The sequence below is a fragment of the Marmota flaviventris genome, chromosome 12, assembly GCF_047511675.1.
Source record: "Marmota flaviventris isolate mMarFla1 chromosome 12, mMarFla1.hap1, whole genome shotgun sequence".
Taxonomy (NCBI): domain Eukaryota; kingdom Metazoa; phylum Chordata; class Mammalia; order Rodentia; family Sciuridae; genus Marmota; species Marmota flaviventris.
Window position 1 is genome coordinate 79,365,145 of NC_092509.1, and position 16,586 is coordinate 79,381,730.

The window sequence follows — 16,586 nt, forward strand, 5'->3', positions numbered from 1 at the left end:
TTTGTGGTTTTGTTTTCTGCAGAGCTGGTGATCATATCCAGGGCTTCATGCCACATTTTCTGTTTTATTTTATTTTTTTATACTGGGGATTGAACCCTGGGGTATGCTAGATCCAGACACGGTTTGTGTAAAAAAGCTTCATCTGGGCTTCCTAGACCTGCCCATCTTAGAATGCTCAGTGTTCCCTTGCAACCTAGCAAGATCCTATTTACACTATGGGGTACCCCAATCCTTCTTGCATTTCTAGGGTGCCTGACTGGTTTTCAGGGGTGCTAGCTGAAGAACAAGGTGACGGGAAGGGACAGTGACAGCTCCTGGCTTCACTCCGCCCTACTGGGCCTTCCTTACTCCCCTGATGGTGAGCCCCAGGAGATGGAGTCAGAGATTAGCATGCTTTGGGAGAGATGAAAGAGTATTGTCCTCATTTAAAGCATCCTGGTATGTGACAGGGTCCTCTGCTCAGAGTATGTAGAAGCCACTGTCAGGGCTTTTCCTTTTTTCTTAGAATTCTTACTTTTAGTGTGTCGCAAAATTAACTATAAACTGGAGAGCTCCACACCTTCTCCCTTCCTCGACTCTAGACCACAAAATAACTGCGCAATGTCCTGGGCTGTTGACTCAAGGATAATTAATTCTGTAATTATGACCTACATAAATTACACCAATTTCTCTTGGAAACTCAGAATACTTATCAGGCACATCTTTCTTCCTCCCAGCTTTGGAACAGAGGAACCTGGGCTCCAAACCTCAATGACCTGGTCATCTTCTCTCCTGAAGTATGAAGGCAGAACCACTCTGTGGACCCAGAGCCACCCTTTGGCCCCACTCTCAGAACAAAAGCAGATTTGCAGCTGTGGCCCCAGGTCTGTCCTCACCAGCATCAGGTGCTCCTCCCTGTCTGGGTCAGATCCAGGATCCTTGACTATTTCACTGGGAACGGGGAAGCTGTGAATGCAGTGGGGGCAGAATTCTGTCTCAGCAAATCTCAGACCCTGGCCCCAAAGCACTAGTTCAGGAACTCCTGCCTTTCAGGCTGTGTGACAAGAGGTAATTCCCCAGAGTCTGTAGGTAGCAGAGGGCCTGCAGCATAGTCAGCACAAAGGCCCTATCCAGAACCCAGCTGGGCTGCAGGACCTAAGAGGTCCAATAGCCTGAGGGGCAGGGCAAGAGAGCAGGGCCTGTGGCTACACTGAGCTTCAGGAACTGGGAGGAAGGGACTGGGAAAAGGAGGGAACATTGGGTGGTTGTGGTTTTGCCAAACTGAGCTGACACTATGCCCACTTGAATTAAAAGCTGTAAGCCAGGTTTGGTGGCACACACCTGTAATACCAGGGAGGTTGAGGCAGGAGAATTTCCAGTTCAAGGCCAGTCTTGGTAACCTAGTGAGCCTGTCTCAAAATAAACTAGAAAGGACTGGGATGTAATTCAGTGGTTATGAGCTCCTGTGTTTAATTCCCAGCAAAAACAAAAACAAACAAACAAAAACCCTATAAAACTGGGATGGCCAGTTTGGTAGTAGAGTACTTGCCTAGAAGGTACAAGGCCTTGGGTTCTTTTTTTTCTATTTTGAAAAAAAAGCAAAAAAATTATAAATTTCCCTTCTCTAGTTCTGTCACCAGAAAAGTCTTGAGAACACAAGGAGCCCTGGGGGCACAGCAATGGAAGATGGACAGCTCCAAGTACTTACTGCCCCTCCCAGGTTCCCTCTTATAAGCAGCCTTCATGGGAGAAGGAGAAATGAGGTCATATCCCTCACTGCTTGGGCTCAGTGGGGGCCCTGACATGGGCCTGGGGGCCAAAGAAGTAATCTGGTCAGGAAGGACTTCTGAGTCAGCATCTTCAAGTTTGCTGCGGGCTGTTCATTAATACTTTTTTGGGATGGGCTTTGGGCCTAGGGCTTTTCCGGGACTCCATTAACATTCCAAGAGTTGTTCAACTTTTCCCAGAATTCATTCTAAACATGGCCTCCATTTTGGATCTTACTCGATATTAGACCCAATCTACCTAACTACACTGACTACCTAACTTTAAATCTGGCTTCAATATCTTCAGGGTCCCTTGATGACCAAGCAGTTTGACAGAAGCACCCTGTACCAGCCCCATGGATGCCATCATCCCTCCATTTGGCTCCTAGTCCTAGGAGCTCTGATCATGAAGGAAGGACAGGACTTAGTTCCATTTACATAATATTTCACCCTTATGACAGCCATGCATTTATAGTTGAGGACACTGGGGCATGGAGACCTTCAGAGACATGCTCAAGGTTTGAGAGTGGTAGGGGTCTGAATTTGAATCTCTGTGTACATGGATCGGGGAGGCGTCTTTGCAGCTGGTAGTGTCCTGATATTCCAGAAGCCTGACCCCAGACAGGGAATCTCTGCAACGCAAGTGATACCTTCTTCAAAGCTGCCGCCAGATCCACCTCACTGGCTTTGGGACCCAGTCCAAGGAACCCTGCAGCCTGGGGTGGCTCTGCCAGGGATGGCCCAGAAGTGCTAACGGAAGGTGTGGATGGGCCCAAGGATGCCATCAACATGATTTACATCTTTACAGCTTTAATTCAATAGGCCAGAGCCCTAGCCAGCGGGGCAGCCATAGAGGAGGGCTACTACCAGCCACTGATGGAGCCTCCCATGGCCCCACCTCAGCCACCTCAGCAAACCAGAGCGTCCCCACCTTTTTTGGTTGGGATCCTGGAAGCAGAGGGACTACTTGTAAGCAGGGGCTGTGACCTAGCTTGTCATTCATCTGTCTTCCTTGCCCCTGGTAAAAACAGTCCACCAATCCTAAGCCCTCCCCATCCACCCCTCATTCATAGCTTAGAAAACTCAACTCCTGTTCCACTTCTCTGGGGCTCTGTCCTTGGTGGGGCCCAGGGTTTGGCTTGGTATGGGGCCTGGTGACTAGAAGACCTGTGCCATCCCCAGGGCTGGATGCAGGTACAGGATGGGGCATCTCCCAAAGTTGGTATCTTTGAAGGGGCAGCAGAGACATGGCTGGTTCTTCAGGCTCCTGGGTAAGAGGGCTGTGGTGGCATATAGGGGGGAGGGGCTGAAAAAACAAGAAGACAGGATGAGGGTCAGTGGGGTCACAGGAGCAGGAGCACAGGAAATAAATCTCTTCCCCCCAAGGCATGAGGATCCACAGGGAAGAGCTGGTCTGGAGGTTTCCAGCTAGATGTGGAGGAAGTGTGGGAGAGGGAATCCTCAGTGAGAGGCCAGGGAGGTTCTGGAGAGAGCTCAGGGGCAGGTGGAGCAAGAGCTCCAGATTGTTACTTACCAGCAGGGTTGTAGATAGGGGGCCCAGCTGGGTAGAGTGGATACTGAGGAGCAGGACCACTAGGCGGGTACATGAAGCCAGGCTGTGGGGCTGCAGGGCCAGCTTTGGGGTCCGAAGGATATGGATATACTGGCTGCACTGGGATGCCTGTCATTGGGATCTCCTGCCCTAGATGGGGGACAAGGATCAACATTCAGAGTTCTACCTCCCAAGAGAAGCCTCTGATCCCTGCCCGGGAAACCAAGATAAGCACCCCACCTGTGGCCTTTACCTCCCAAACCCTGCTTAACAAAGTTGAGTTGGGGGCTGAGTGCATGGTGCTGCTGGTCAACCTGTATTTTGCAAGATGACTCCCTAAGCAGGAGTCAGAGACCTCATGAACTGGGGAGCACAGGCAGAGAAATACCCCACTTGGGCAATGATCAGTTAGCTGGGGGGGCTGGCATCTGTAGCGCCACCAAGGGTGTCTTCCTCAAGTCCTTCCCTCCCACACTAATTTCCCATATGGTGTCACTGTCCCCATGTCATTCAGGATTAGGCAAACATGCAGTCACATGCAACACTTAGACATGTATACCACTGTACACTGGAACACACCCAATTAATGCTCACCATTTATAGATCCTACTCTGTGCACTTACTGAGTCACTCGCCTACATAGACCCACTGTGCACTCCCCACTGTGACAGACTGCACTTCTGTGCATAGCTGAATATTCATGTGTGTGCACAAACGTGGACACAGTCCCACATTTCCACATACCCCAGGCACATTCTAGAACTCATGAGTTTACAAGCATATTTCCAGGTTTACACGCTGCCAGGGGAATTCACACAGAAACATACACTACCACAAAATTCACCAATCCTTGACCGCTCCAGTGCCCACCATGGGACTCAGCCCAGGCTACCTCATGTCCATTTTGCCCAATACTGTGCATACCTTCAAATGGACTCTGGAGTTGCTGGCGCCGTCGGTACAGGTAGCAACAGGAACAGAGGAAGCAGCAGATGGTGGTAGCAACCACAGCAACAAATAGGATCACAGCAGAGGCGATGCCTGCTATGGTCTTGGGACTTTAGACAAAGAACAGGGCTGCTCACTTTCCAACATTTGCAGGAGGAGGACAAGGCTCCAACTCCTGGCCAGCAGGGGGCTACAGCATGCTAAGATTTGGAGTTTCTTGTGGGATTCTGCCCAGTCCTTGTGGAGCATATCTTAGGGACCTCCATTTCCCAGAAGGCAATGCTGCTTGGTTGGCTAATGTGAGGCATGCTGGGATTTGTAGTGTGCCCTTCCCCCAGGACTTTTATATCTACAACTTAATTGATTAGACTTACATGTTAAGCTGTAAAAAAGGCCATAGGATATAAGCTAGGACTGTTTTTTCCCCCCTAACTGCACTTCAGACACTCTCCTTACATCTGTTTTATATATTAGCAGCCACCTTCAAAAGGAAGTTTGAAAACCACTAATTTGGAGCTGAGGAATAGCTCAGTGGTAGAGTGCTTTAGGCTCAAGGTTGGGTTTCATCTCCAGCATCACAAAAAAGAAAACCATTAATTTGGGCAATCCCCTTATTTTATGAAAAGGAAACAATGACCCATAGAGGGCAAGTGTCTTCCCCAAATCACATGGCTGGTAAGAAGCGGACCGGGAATCAAACCCAAGCCTCCAGCCCTTTTGCCAGAGCTTCCACAAAGCTGCACTGCATTCTGGTGCTAACCCCGAACAGTCGCTCCGCAGGATCCAGCAGGACCAAGAGGAGGCTCCAGAAGGAACCTGAAACACTCACCCCAGCCCAAGGCTGTGATGGTAACTAACATGCCTTTCTGGAGCTCCCACATCATGACCACCCAACTGTGTCTCCAAGCTGAAGTCCTGGTGAATCCATTGAGCTAAGAATGTGGAGGTGCACAAAGGGAGGAGGCAGGAAGCCTGTTGAGAGGATGAAGGGGATCCGGGAGAGGTGGCAGGAGCTCACCTGAAGGCCAGGCAGTGCTTCTGTTGTCTCTCGGTGATAAGCAAGGTCAGGTCCCTGCAGCAGTACCGCTGGTAGCAAGTCCCGCAGCAGAAGGTGAAGAACTCGCAGTTAAAGCCCGGATGCCAGGAGCCATTCCGGTCCAGGTACCACAGGCAGTCCTCGCTGGCCAGCGCTGCGGGCAGGGGTCGGGGCGCCGCGGGCCACCAGGCCAGTTCAACTCCGCCGTCCTTAGCCCCACGCCCCTGAGGTTTCTAGCCCTCTGGCTCCCGGTTGACTCTTGTCCCCACCTGAGGTTCCAGCTTCGGAACCCCGGGGGCCTTTCTCTAAAGCGGACCCAGGTGCCCAGGGCCAGCTGCCCAACGCCCAACTGCCGGGCGCTGTCTTCTCCCACTCGCTGGGGACCCCGCAGCATCCAGGGCGTGCAAGCCCGAGGGTCTCCTGGGAGCCCGGGTCGCGGCCCTCTGGTCGGCTCCTCCCCTTACCCTGCCTCATCCCACCCACCCGCGCCTCGCCAGCCATGCCTTACCCAGGGGAGCCCCCAGCACCAGGAGGGCGATCGCGGCGAGCGGTGCGGCCCGGCGGAGCCCCGCGGGCGGCATTGCGGAGGTTGAGCGCAGCCAGAGCCGGGCCGCCCAGAAAAGGGACCCGAGGAGGAAAAGCCAGCCGGCGGGAGCTGCGGCGGGCCCTGCCCGCGGCCAGGCCCGGGCTCCTCTCCCGCCTCCTCGGGGGCGGGCCCAGGCGCCCCGCCTGCGGTAACCCCACCCGCGCCGCTCGGCGCACAGCCCAGGCCCACCCACCAGCGACGCCCACTCAGCCCCGGCTGTAGAGTCGGGCGCCCCTCACCCTGTCCCTGGCACCGCAGTGGCTCCTCCCGTCGGAGCCACCATGGGCACAGCGGGCAGCTGGGCTCTACAGCCACGGAGGCCTGGCCTTGTCCTGGGCCCGCCCCCCGACTGGGTCCAATCATTATCCCGGAGCCTAGAAACCCTGATCCTGGTGCCACCTCCGAATGTCCAGCACATGGGCCAACCCTGGAGGGGCAGTGCCGGACCTTCCCTTGTGCGGGACGTCCTCTGCCCTAGTATCCAGTCCGGGACGCCCTGCGGGCGGGGGAGAGGGGAAGAGGCTGGGAGCCACCCCACCCCCGTTCTTGAACACAGGCGGTTATTGAAAGGCAGTTCAGAGAGGCTTTGTCTCCAACGGTGCCCACAAGCCTGGACACTGGCAGCTGCACTGGCTCCCTGAGATGGCCCTTCCCCCTCTGGGTGGACAGCGCTCACACCATGGCCTCACCAGCATGAATGGCAGGTCCATGGATGGGGCCTGTCAGTTAAACAGTCTTCACAGTGAAAACCCTTTTCTTCAGGGAGCAAGTCTGCAAAATCACTGCACTACCAGGAAAGTATGAGAAAGGCCACGGTTAATTACAGGTGAGGACAGTGTTCAGGGTGGGGGAAGTCAATCTCACAGCACTAGTGACTGTGCTTAGTCCTTGCAAGAGCTTCCCTGATTGGAAACTACCTATCAAACCAGGGATAGCATCAAACCTACTTAATCCTCCTCAGTATGGCCCTTCCACACTTGAACATCTAGTTTACTTCATTTGATCTTTCCACAACTCCATGAGCTAAGCCTGGTTGGTAGATGTTATTATCCATTCCATTTTATAAACGGAAAATAGGGCTAAATAAGTGAAAAGACTTTCTCCAGGTAATACAGCCAGTAAATGATAGAGGCAATATCAACACCCAAGTCTTCTAGACCAAGGTGGGTCCTTACCCTCAGTAGTAAATTGTGTAGTGTTTCTCATTTTCTGGGGTGAGGGCACCAGGCAGGTCATGGAAGGCTCAGAAGAATCTGAATAGATTAGGGAAGGCAGTTGGAAGAGGAGGGCCCATCCCTGGCCTCCATAGGTGCAGGTACATCACCTGGTAGAGATGGAATAAGAGAGAACAGCTTCCTGCCCTAGGAAGCTGCCAGCAGGCCAATGGGCTGGCATGAATATGAACTTACGTAGGACACCGTTATAATTGCAGTGGCCAGGGACAAAGAGACACGTTTTTAAATTCATTGCTACTTACACAGTGTAGCCATTGCTGTCTGTCTCCTCTTTCCTACACCAGGAGCTCCGTGAATACAGGGACCATGTGGTTATGTTCACTTATTCCCCAGTCCTTAGCCACAGGTGCTCGGTCATTGGTTGAATGACCCTCAGATGAAAGGTGTCTCTCCTGTCCAAGGTTAACTCTGCAGGTGTGCTCCTGACCCCATTTGATGTGACTCTACAATATTCCTTCTTTGGGGGTCTTTAGTTTCTCCCTCCTTACTAGCTATTTTTCCTTAGGAAAATGAAATCTCAAGTCTTTCTTTTTGAAAAATCAAAATGAAACCCCATGCTTCCTGAAACTCACCTCTAACTACCGCTTTTCTGCTTTTCTCCTTTTTCTCTCCAACTGGTCTTCCCCCAGATTGGATGGTCCTGGCTGACACTCCAGCTCATAACAACCTCTAGCTCTCACTAACATTATCAGTGACTTTCTAGCTGCAAAATTCTAGAGAATATAATTAAAAAGAACAAATAATTCTTTTTTTTTTAATTGTAGGGAAAAAATTCAGTCCGTGAACTCATCCCATTGTACAGACGAGGAAACTGAATTGGAAGAAGTTAATTCTCCCAGCTCACACTGCTGTTGGACTTTCTGACTTCAAAGCTCAGGTCCTTGGGCTCCATCACCTGTCCTACTTTATTCAAGTCTCAAATGCTTAGGGTTGTGTATGTCTGAGCATGTATTCCAGGAAACTTCAATGCCCATCCTATCCCTAGTAGGATGGGGTGAGAGGGCAGCCAGAATGTCTGGAATTGGGGAAACTAGGAAGAGGAGAAGGGCTGGGATCATACCTGTGATCCAATTTGGGCTGGCCTGGGGCTGTGCTCTGAGTTCTACCAAGTCACACCTCTCCTGGGTTGCATGACCAGTTCTGGGTCCCCCAGCTCCTTCCATGCTTCTTCTCATGGAGCCTGAGATCCAGCCTGAACTTTGCTGAGCTCTTCCTGACCATCCTTGGCCCGGGACCCTGGGGCCTCCATCCCTGAGGCTTCTGCCTCACCCTCCTATCTGGCCAGGGAGGCTCTTGTCCCACTTCTGTTGGCTGTATGTGGTTTGTATTGAGCTGCTCTGAGATAAGGAAATTCCCCTCCTCTGCTAATTCCTGCCTCTAGTCAGTTTGTGCTCTCTCCAGAAGAGCAACCAGGCTACCTTTCTTCTCCTCCTGGCTTGGCCTCTGGCAACCCAACCTTTCAGACAGGTGATACACATTTCTTCCTGCCACAGAACCCTTGGGTCCTTCTGTTTAATTTAATCTGTCACGACCTCCCTAGACAGACTTGGATATAATCTCTTTGAGTACACAGCTAGGAGAGTCCCAGGAACTTGGTCAAGGTCTATGGCTGGGGCTGGGGTTGTGGCTCAGCAGTAGAGCACTAGCCCTGTGCAAGGCCCTGGGTTCAATCCTCAGCACCACAAATAAATAAAGATCTTATGGCTGAGTTGGGGATTGAAGGTTTTCAGGCTTCCACTGCTCCAGAATAAACATTTCTCCTTAACCAGAACATTTTTTTCTGGTGTCTAATCTTTTTTATTTGTAGTTGGACACAATACCTTTATTTTGTTTATTTTTATGTGGTACTGAGGATCGAATCCAGGGCACCACACATGCTAGGTGAGCGCTCAACCGCTGAGCCACAACCCTTGCCCTGGTATCTTTCTTGCTATAAACTACTGGGTTTCTTGTGTTTGTCCTCTTGGTGGGAAGGACAGTGGCGGTCAGTCCCTGCCACCCAGCTACTGGTAAGAGGGGCCACTCTTTCCCCAGGAGTTTTTACCATGCCTTTGTAGGAGTGCCACTCTGTATGCCAACTCTGGCTTTTTTGCAGCATGCCTAGCACAGTTTGGGCAGAACTAAGGCAGCAAGACAGAAGGGGGTGGCCAGGCTGGCTTGGGTGGCATGTGTGAACAGCCCCCTTCTCAGGCAGACCCTGGTGGCTTTGGGAGCAGCAGTCCTAGGCAGCCAGAGGCTGGCCTCAGGAGTCTGGCTCAGGCGGTGGGGTGGATGGGGAAGGCCAGGTTATCTTTAAATGGTACCTTACTCAGCCTGTAGCTCTGCCAGCTGGGCAGGGTGGGGGCAGACAAATGTTATTTTGGGATCGGAGGATAAGAGAGGAAGAAGGCTGTTTACAGCTCTCCTGTCTGTCCCTACTGCCTCTCCTGGGAAGAGTGTGGGGGGCCCTAGGTCTCAATGCTCCAGCTGGCCCTTTTTACCCTAGAGCCTCTGTTTTTATGTGGTATTGTTTTAGGTGGGAACTGTTGAAATTTGCAGAGGCCCAAGGTCTTTCTTTGTCAGACCAGCTCTATAAAGACAGGCTTCCATGGTGAGAATTCTATTAGACTTGAGATTAGACTAATAGCTAAAATTACTACTTACTATGAGGCAATACTACAAAGTATTTTGTATTGTAGTGACTTTATTTAATCTTCACAATCACTCCATAAAACAGATATTAATATTATACCTGTTTTGTGGATTAGGAAGTGGAGACAGAAAATTTAAATACTCCCCAAATCACCTAGCTAGTAAATGACAAAGCCAGGATTTAAACCCAGTCCAGCTACAAAGCCCAAGCTCTGAACTACTACAGGTGAGTCCTGCTTTGCCACTTCCTGGCTCTACAAGTTTGGTCAAACCACTCAACCCCTCTGGTCTTGGTCTCCTCATATGGAAATAAACTATTTCAACTGAATCTTCTAGAATCCCCAAATCAGAGTTAACAGAAGCTCTGGCCCATTCTCCCCCTGCTAAATGGAAAAGAGCTTATTCAAGGTCACATAGCAGGGCACTGGCAACTGGCCTGGCTTCTGTGCTCTTGCTAGTGAAACTCTTTGTCAGGAATGAGGAAGGGACAGATATGAGATCAGGTGTGACTTTGCAGTCACAGTCAAGTGTGGAAGAAATAATTATTTTTTGACATAGATCAGACTGATTCTATACCCTGTTACTACTAAGGGCGAAAAATCTAGACAAACCCTCTAATTTCACTTGCTTAGTTGATTTTAAAATCACTCATTTTGGAGGACACACAGGTGGGCAATACAGAGTTAGTTTTCCACTAGCTTTGCTGTAGATGACACTCCTCTGCATGTGAGTTTTGATAATGGTTGTCCAGGTTACGCTTTGTGTATCTGAATGTTTTTGCTTCACTGGGGTCTGCAGAGGTCCAAAGTAACTGGAATGGGATGAAAATGCTGGACATCTCTGTCTGCATGTTGTATCTGTCTTTTTGTTTTGCCTTAACCTTGGGTCAGATTCTGTTCAGTTCTGCATGTAGACATATTCATCACTTGAGAAATGTTTCATCCAAAACTGTAACACAGGGTTAATTTGACCTAGGCCTGCCTGGACTTTTCTGCTTCAAGGCCAAAGACACCAGCTGCTATCATGTGAAAAATCACACCATGAATGGAGTGAAAAAAAAGTGGCACCTGAGTTCCTAGAACTCTACCTCCTCCCAGAAAAGACATGAATATTCCTCCCCTTTATTAGCCTAGTCCTCTCCCTCATTATTCCTATCCTATATTGTAACCTCAACCCTCTTGGAGTTGAGAAACCGATTTGTGAGCAATTCTCCCTCTTCTTCATTCCCTCATAAAACTCTTCTTTGACCACTGAATCAAGCCTTTCCTTCTCTACACTCATCTCTTGGACACTGGTTTTTCCATGAGCTGAACCTCTGAACCTGGACTTGGTAACATCACCTGTTGGGGAATTCAGTCTATTGTTACTATCATTTGCTCTCCCTTCCAGGATCCTGAGGAGGTCCTGGGGACCACCAAAATATAAAATACTGATCTGTCAAGGCCTCAGTCACACTGGTTCTGCTCATCAGCCTGCAGGCCCAGGGACAGGGGCCTTATCAGGGACTGCTGCAGCCTTCTTCCCAGTTTCCTCATCCCCAGATGTTCTGCCAGTATCAGAGCGGGGTCCTCACCACTCACAAGCCTCATAGATTTGCTCCCTTTGGTTTTCTCTCCCCATCTTCTTCCAGGCGCCTGAGCCCAATCTGAGTTCACAGGAGCTCTCACCAAGGGTCCAGAGTGTGACTACCCTGAAAAAACAGCTAAAGCAAGGAACTGAAGAACTCACATATGCTCTTGGAGTGAGTAGAGGGGAAAAAGCCCAGTGAAAGCAAATTAATACAATTATGTTTTATGTCACCAGATAACCAAAGAAAAACGGTTTGAAAGGCGGGAGCTGGGGCTTCCACATTACTGTCCTGTTCCCTATGCAGGGCTGCAGTCCCTTCCTCAGAGTCAGCCTCCCAAAGGCTCACCAAGACCCTGATTTAGCAGCAATAGCAGCTGTGAAGCTGAACTGAGTCAGTCAAATTCAGCCAGAAAGTCTGAGTCAATGCAGCTCCTAGGTCTGGGGGTGGAGGGTAGTAGGAGGGGATAACTTCTCACCATTTCAGTGCTTTTTCATCAAGTCAGCTTTAATTCTAACTATAATCCAGTGAGGTAGGTATTAATTCTTCATTTTACAGATGAAGAAACCAAGGCTTGGAGGGGATATCACCTGCTTCCATTCCCAGATACGTAATCATGCCAAGTTAAAACAACTCAAGCCTTGAAGGGACATCTTGGACCTTCTGCTCAGGCCTCATTGTTTTTCTTCCCACAATGATTTGCTACAAAATCACATATTCCACACACAGGCATGAGACCTTTTAAATTTTACAATTTTAGGAAACTAGCACTAATGCCCTCCTTTTCTTACCTCATCAAAAAAGTAAAAAATATTGAAGCGTGAAAGATGTTGACCTGTACCATTTGTCAGAAAAAAGGAAAACAGTTCACAAAATTTGGAATTTTATTAACAATTACTTTTGGCTGCTTTGCTACTAGAATCCTGGCAAAGAATTGAGACCTAGTCTAAATCCCTGTGAGAATGAGAGCTTTTTCCATGAGATAGGACAGCTCTCTCAATGTCCAGCCTCTGGTTGGGTACTTCCATGGATGGGGAGGAAATGCATTTTAAGACTGCAAGGCAACTCACTCCACAGCTACCAGGTTTAAAACACTCTCCCTTATCAGTAAATAAACTCCACTGATTCTCCTTTCTATCATTTCACTAATCCATTCCTTTCACTCCAGCTCTCTAGATACAGGCTCTGGGTTCTCCCATCTGGAGCTGCTTCCAGACTCCATTCCTACCTCCCATCTCCCTCCTCTTCAACTCAAGGTTCTAAATCATCCTTCTGGTCATGTTTGGAATGACACCATTTTTGGTGTCACCTTTTCACCATCTGCCTCTCACTTGTCTTTCCAGTTTTACTTCTGGACAAGACCCCCATGAACCATATTTTATGTTTTATGCTGTCCTGTTGTGGTGCTGGGACTAGAACCCAGAGCCTTACACATGCTAGGCGAGTACTCCACCCTGTCATTCCAAAATGGGTTAACCTGTAGTTTGGTTAGTTGGTCTTCAGCCACCAACTTCTCTATCTTCCTAATTCTCCGACTTTTCTATGTCCAAGTTTTTTTTTAATTAGTTGTAGATGGACATAATACCTTTATTTTTTATTTTTACGTGGTTCCGGGAATTGAACCCAGTACCTCACGCATGCTAGGCAAACGCCGTACCACTGAGCCACAACCCCGGCCCCAAGGTTTTTTTTTGAATCCAGAGTCTGGCACAAGTGAGGTAAGAGCTCTGCTGATTACACCCCCAGCTCTGTCCAGGCGATTTTATCTAGTTAACAAAACTAAAGGTTGCAAGACATCCCTTGCTCTTTAGCTAGCTCACAATGAACATCTATTAATGAAACTCACTGATTACTTTTTCATCACTGTTATTTATCTGCTTTTGAATTATTGGCTGTAGGTCATACTTCCCAATGACTAACTGCTTCTTTGTCAGACTTATGTTTTTCAGTCTTTTAGTGTTTTCATTTTCCCTTCTGTTTCCACCAACAGCTCAACCAACTCCTAGGAACCCCTTAGTGTCCTAGCTGCTGCTTCCCAGGCAGAAACCTGAGGCTTTTATTACTTTTAGTAATAAAATTATCCTTGATCTTCAGTTCCTCCTAACCAGGTAGTCCAGCCCTTTTCAGACTGAAAGCTAGCTCTGGCCAAAAGGCAGGATATAAAATAGGAGGTTAGAGTTCAGTTTCCTGTCACACCACTGGCCTCCAACAGAAATTCTTCTTGCTGGCACTAAACAGACTTTCCAAACTCTCTTTTTAACAGATTGGGAATATCTCTGTCCTTGTTGTAAAGATTAAATGATCTGGAAACACAAGGAAGTACCTGCACAAGGGGTTCAAAACCATCTACTCTCAACCAAAGCTGTCTGTTGGCGAGGGCTCCCTGCCAAGTGACACTAGTGCTCTTAGAACTCATTTTCCTAAGTTCAGCCATTGTCCCCCCCACCTCCCAATCAGCCTAAGAACAGAAAGAGGGGCCTTTGCCAAGGCAGTTATTATCACTTTTGGCAATAGACATAGATTATTATTATTTTGGTACTGAGGATTGAATTCAGGGCATTTTACCATTGAATTATAACCCTAGCCCTTTTTGAAACTGGGTCTTGCTGAAGCTTCTCTCAAACCTGTGACCCTTCTACCTCAGCCTTATGAGTTGCTGGGATTATAGAAGTATGCTACCATGCATGGCTAATTTTTTAAATCATCAGGCTCAGAAGGGGTCCATCACTCTCAGTCTGTGTTGGAGCCCCAAGCCTCTCAAACCCAACAGTTCAATGTGCTGGCATGAGACCATTTTTTGGTGCCCAAATCAACAATCAACTTTGTCTTCCACCAAATCTAGATCTACCTTGAGATCAGCCACAGAGTGAGTCTCCTAGGATCACACTGATGTTTTCTGGACACCATTGGCCAGACTTGCCATTGTTTTCCATTATCAGTGACTCCCCCAACTCTAGAGGGAGCAGCAGCAGGGAGAGAATATTAGCCTCAGAATCTGGTTGGCAGCAGACAACTGTGAACACACGCCCTCAGGCTTTTCAAATATAGAAACTTAACTAAAATACCTTCCAACTCATCATGGACGCTGAACACTAGGGACATCTAGTGGCATGAAGTCATTACCAGCCACAATATCCTTAGGCTTCCATGAAAGTCCTATGGAGTAAATGCCCTACAATGGGGCTCTCCCCTTTAAGAATGGAGATGCAAACTCATTTTATATATTATTTCGTTATGACAACATCACCCTAAAGAAATATTGTGGCTTCTAAAAACGGGGCACCCAGATGCAGGCACTATCAAAAAGCAGGTGAATATTGGGCTTTACTCCCCTTCCCTTAATTTTTTTTCATCTTCATTTACTTTCTGAACCCATAACCCACTAAAGCCCAATTAAGGCATTGTTAAGGCATTGACCTTAAGTTTTTTTTGGTGATGCTGGGAATGGAACCCAGGGCCTCGGGCAATTGCTGTACCACTGAGCTACATCCCAAGCCCTTTTTAACATCTGATTAAATAAGCCAGTTCTCCAAGAATTATTTTAAATTAAGTTTGACAAACAGACTAGAATGTCTAAATAGGCTCCATGCAACCCTTTTTCCTCCTCTATTTTACTTCCTTCTAAAGGGAATAGAAGGCAGAGGTGCTGAGATACCTTATACCATGCAGACTAAGTTCATTTGTAAAGATTACTTTACTGTCCTAGAAAAATACACGTTGCAAATTTGAGGGCTACAACTTAACCATTTTAAAGGATTCCTGAGGGACAAGGGATAACCTTTGAATATCATACTCTGTGGTAATGTGTGGTAGAGGCATATTAAATATAGTGGGGTCAGGTGGATTTTTTAAAAATCCTTTTTTTTCTAGTTTTTTTTTTCTAAAAAAGGAAAAACAAATTGCCATCTGGCTTATTTTGTGTGTGCATGTATATATAGGAACAGGTTGGGGGAGGGGTTGTGTCATGCAAGGAAGCAAAAACAAGATGATGACTTCCTTCAACAGAGGAGCCTCAGTGTTGCAGGAAGAAAGCAGGGAGGGAGACTGCTGGAAAGGGTGTAGATGTAGGTGCTCCTGCTTGTGCCTGCTGAGAACCAGGAGCATCAGTGGTCGAAGGCAGAGAGCTTAGTGATCTCTCAAGAGTATTCCTATTTGAACACATCAGATGTCCTATGAAAGTAGACAGGTCTGTTTCAGAATATAAATGGTAGTGACTTCCTGTGCTCCTGAGGTGGGGTAAAATAATCCATGAACACATAATCCTTCTGGGCACAAATGTTTCTGGACTGGCCAGCAGAGGACACTAGGAACAGAGGTAAGGGCAGAGTTAGGGAGAAAAATGTTCCAGATATGGGGTATCTTCATGGGAACTTTGAGAAATGTCCCTTGTTCCACTATTCCTAGGTGATGGCACTGGTGAACTTGGTCAGAGTCATTATGAGTGTCACTCTGCAGAGGCCAAGGATCAAGGGTCAGGAAACCACTCTAGGTTGAGAAGAAAGTGCATCTCAAGGCCAGTGAGTACTGCAAAATTATTTGTGGCTGGGCCAAAAAAAAAAAAGCAAACGTGGAAAGGCCATTTTTAGATGCCGATGGTCTGTAGAATCCGCCTCTCGTTGTCATTAAGGTGGCCTGAGAACATTATGTAGCACGGCTGCTGAGCAAACTGGCAAAGGAAGTCTGTGAGATATGCCTGGAGGGAAGAATAAGAGTAGTGTTACTGAGGGTCCCCAGGGTCACTCACCTACAGCAATGTAAGAACCACCACCAAGTGGGACAATGAGCGGCTGACTTTTAGATAAATGCCACCTTCTTGAGGGATGGCCTTTTATATTCTTGGATCTAGTTTAGATACTACTGCCCAGGGACAAAATTCCATAGGGAACCAAAATATTTCCATGGCTATTATCTTATGTTTCACCCCAAGGACCTTCACAACACAGACTTAAGAAGCTGGATTACAATGCCGGAATAAAATAATTGTGAAATCTCCCAGTCTCCCCAAAGCCCTTGACCACTCAGCAAGATAGAACTCTCTCTCCAGAGGCTCCCAGGAAGAACTATGAATAGATCTGAGACCATATTTCTGCTTCCATGGATTAGGAAATTGTTACTTGCAAGACCTCTTCTCTGGACACCCTCACCTGCAGATCAATCTGATAGAGAGGATCCTTCAGGGCATCGGGGTCATCTTCCTCATCATCCTCGTAGTAATCCTCCTCTGTTAGACAGCCAACATAGGGCAGGTCAGGGCAGAGGCCCATGATCAGCCCTGGGTAGTGATGC

General features: G+C 48.2%; 2 protein-coding genes across 3 annotated transcripts in view; both read right to left on the reverse strand.

Moving 5' to 3' along the window:
• Positions 1–1,143: 1,143 nt before the first annotated feature.
• Positions 1,144–6,199, reverse strand: Shisa4 (shisa family member 4). Its single transcript, XM_027945607.3, has 5 exons — positions 5,790–6,199; positions 5,264–5,435; positions 4,222–4,355; positions 3,280–3,447; positions 1,144–3,051 (listed from the first exon to the last, which is right to left on the reverse strand). The coding sequence occupies exons 1-5, from the start codon at positions 5,860–5,862 to the stop codon at positions 3,005–3,007; spliced, it is 594 nt and encodes a 197-aa protein (XP_027801408.1). The 5' UTR covers positions 5,863–6,199; the 3' UTR covers positions 1,144–3,004.
• Positions 6,200–12,166: 5,967 nt separating this feature from the next.
• Positions 12,167–16,586, reverse strand: part of Ipo9 (importin 9) — a 58,862-nt gene continuing 54,442 nt past the window's right edge. For both annotated transcript variants that reach the window (XM_027945584.2, XM_027945585.2), the window contains exons 23-24: positions 16,445–16,521; positions 12,167–15,993 (exon numbers count right to left, since the gene is read on the reverse strand). In XM_027945584.2, coding sequence (XP_027801385.1) covers positions 15,883–15,993; positions 16,445–16,521 — 188 coding nt within the window. In that variant the 3' untranslated portion in view covers positions 12,167–15,882. The remainder of the gene's footprint in view (positions 15,994–16,444; positions 16,522–16,586) is intronic.

What these genes read in the sequence shown, in the direction of transcription:
- Shisa4 (XM_027945607.3), bottom strand. Translation starts at nt 5,862, where the DNA reads ATGCCGCCCGCGGGGCTCCGCCGGGCCGCACCGCTCGCCGCGATCGCC. An exon ending in GGTGCTGGGGGCTCCCCTGG is followed by an intron (nt 5,436 to 5,789) that starts GTAAGGCATGGC and finishes CCCTGCCCGCAG; the next exon opens with CGCTGGCCAGCGAGGACTGC. An exon ending in ACTCCAGAGTCCATTTGAAG is followed by an intron (nt 3,448 to 4,221) that starts GTATGCACAGTA and finishes TCCCCCATCTAG; the next exon opens with GGCAGGAGATCCCAATGACA.